This window comes from Stomoxys calcitrans, chromosome 2 (assembly GCF_963082655.1).
Source record: "Stomoxys calcitrans chromosome 2, idStoCalc2.1, whole genome shotgun sequence".
Classification (NCBI taxonomy): domain Eukaryota; kingdom Metazoa; phylum Arthropoda; class Insecta; order Diptera; family Muscidae; genus Stomoxys; species Stomoxys calcitrans.
In genome coordinates, this window is record NC_081553.1 from 125,121,397 (window position 1) to 125,123,513 (window position 2,117).

At 40.6% G+C, this 2,117-nt stretch overlaps 1 protein-coding gene across 1 annotated transcript; it reads left to right on the plus strand.

Annotated features, from left to right (window-relative positions):
- The first annotated feature begins 482 nt into the window (after positions 1-482).
- LOC106083645 (uncharacterized) lies at positions 483-1,335 on the plus strand. Its single transcript, XM_059363724.1, has 3 exons — positions 483-497; positions 592-700; positions 782-1,335. Exons 1-3 carry the CDS (start codon positions 483-485, stop codon positions 1,333-1,335), a joined length of 678 nt encoding a protein of 225 aa, XP_059219707.1.
- Positions 1,336-2,117: the final 782 nt, after the last annotated feature.

Here is a 2,117-nt window from a genome sequence, read left to right on the forward strand (position 1 = left end):
AAAATATATTATTTTCAAGATTATATAATAAGATATACTCGAATTTTCCAGGAAAATGTGTAGTTTTCTTTAAAAAAAAATAGAGACAAAGGAGACCCTTTATTGGCAATCACTTTCCGGTTTAAAGTGTTCATCTACTTTTGGCTATTAGCTACAATTTGTCAAATTTAAACGGTTGTGCATAGTTAATCCACAAATGAAAAAATGACTTTCTTGCATAGAATTATTGGCTGGTTTGACAGTGTAATTAACCAAAAAGGCCTAGTGCCAGCAAAATATTGAATACCAACAAAAAGTATGCATAATCTAAGAGAAAATTAAGGGCCTCCTCTTCCAGAGAGGTTTTTCAGCAATGGACAAACTTGAATCTCTAAACGAAATGAAGAAAATTTTGGTATAAAGGCTGCTGCGCTCTTCGTTGAAAATCATAATCAAATCAACACTTCATCAATACGGATTAATCTGCTAACACACACATGAAAATGCGTACTTTTGTGGTAGGTGCTTTCCAAGAGTTGGCTACATATTATTGGAAGAATTGCCGAGGAACGATTGTGGAATAATGGATTTTACCCTTTTCGTAATTTTTAGGTTTTATGTTTGGTCGCGGCTGCTGCTGCCCAGTACGAATATGGAGCTCAAACTGGAGGCAATATTGTTGGTGTTGGAGCTGATGATTTTGCTGCTGCAATTGGAGGTGGTGGTGGCGCTATTGGTAGCGGTGCCCTTGGTGGCGGTGTCGGTGCTGGTGCTGTTGGTGGTGGTGGTATTGGAGCTCCAGCTCAAAACGATTATTCTGAGTCTACTCTTGGCGGCGGCGATTTTGAAAAGGAATTTTTTACTTTTACCGCTCCTGAGGCTGAGTTTGACGACAACAATGCCGCAGAGAAAATCGCCGGCTCCTTGAAGAAGAACTTACGTGTTGTCTTCATCAAGGGCCCAGAAAATGCTGGTCTCGAAAATGCCGCTCTCCAATTGGCCAAATCGGCTGCCCAAGATCGAACTGCCATCTATGTCCTCAACAAACAGGCTGATATCGGTGATCTGGCCAACAAGTTGAACAACTTGAACAAGAATGCCAACAGCAAACCTGAAGTGCACTTTGTCAAGTATCGCACAGATTCCGATGCTGAGAATGCCCAACGCACCATTCAAGCTCAGTATGATAGCTTGCCTGGCGCCAGCTCCAGCACAAATGGTGGTGCTGCTCCTGTTTTGGACTTTTCCTCCAAGTCTTCTGTTCTCGGATCTGGTTCGTCGAATACAGCAGCCGCACCCTCCGGCTCATTCATTGCACCACAATCGTCGTATTTGCCACCTGGCAGACGTTTCTAGGAGTTATTGTTATTAAAAAGTTTTGATTTGTTATCTAGTTGTAAGTAGCATAAGACACACATATCTCATCTTTATTTTCATTTTTATTTAAGAAAAAACCAAAACCATAATACATAACGATGTACGAAATTTAAACTTGTTTTGTAGTTTTGTTCGAAAAATGGTTTTTGTCATCAATCTACGGTAAATATAGGTAAAACGCCTTCTCAACATCCTCAGAGTTCGACAGTTACAGCACAGGCCGATCACACATCATAGAGTATATGAACACGTTTATCAGGAAACGCTTCGCTTTCTTGTGATAACTGTGATTGCTCGGACGTCCACTATGGAGGATAACTCCCTTTTGAACGTGTCTGCACTTTCAACTGCATGGAATACCTTAAAAGCTGGATACAATAATCTCACAAGGGTATATACAGCATTCTCTACATCCCCAGTGGTGTTTCCTAGGTCTAGAATGTAGGAATTTTGTCTCTCAAGAAATCTATTCAATTTTGTCATTTGAGGAACATTTCACTAGAATTAACCCCGTATCGGATTCCCACTATCGACAGCAACTTGGCGTTCATCTGATAGTAGTGCGAAACCAATTTTCTCCCAATGTCTCTGGAGTTATGCGAGCTTCGAAGTACGAATGTTTGGTTAGTTCCTCTTTTGCATATTTTAAGGTTATTATTGTAGTATTTAAGTCGTAAGCTTTCGAGCTGCCCCACAAAGTTTTTCTCGCATTTGCGTCACAACAATGATGGTAATCTCTTACGGATGAACGGCTCTCATTG

What these genes read in the sequence shown, in the direction of transcription:
- LOC106083645 (XM_059363724.1), top strand. An exon ending in TGCTGCTGCAATTGGAGGTG is followed by an intron (nt 701 to 781) that starts GTGGTGGCGCTA and finishes TTGGAGCTCCAG; the next exon opens with CTCAAAACGATTATTCTGAG.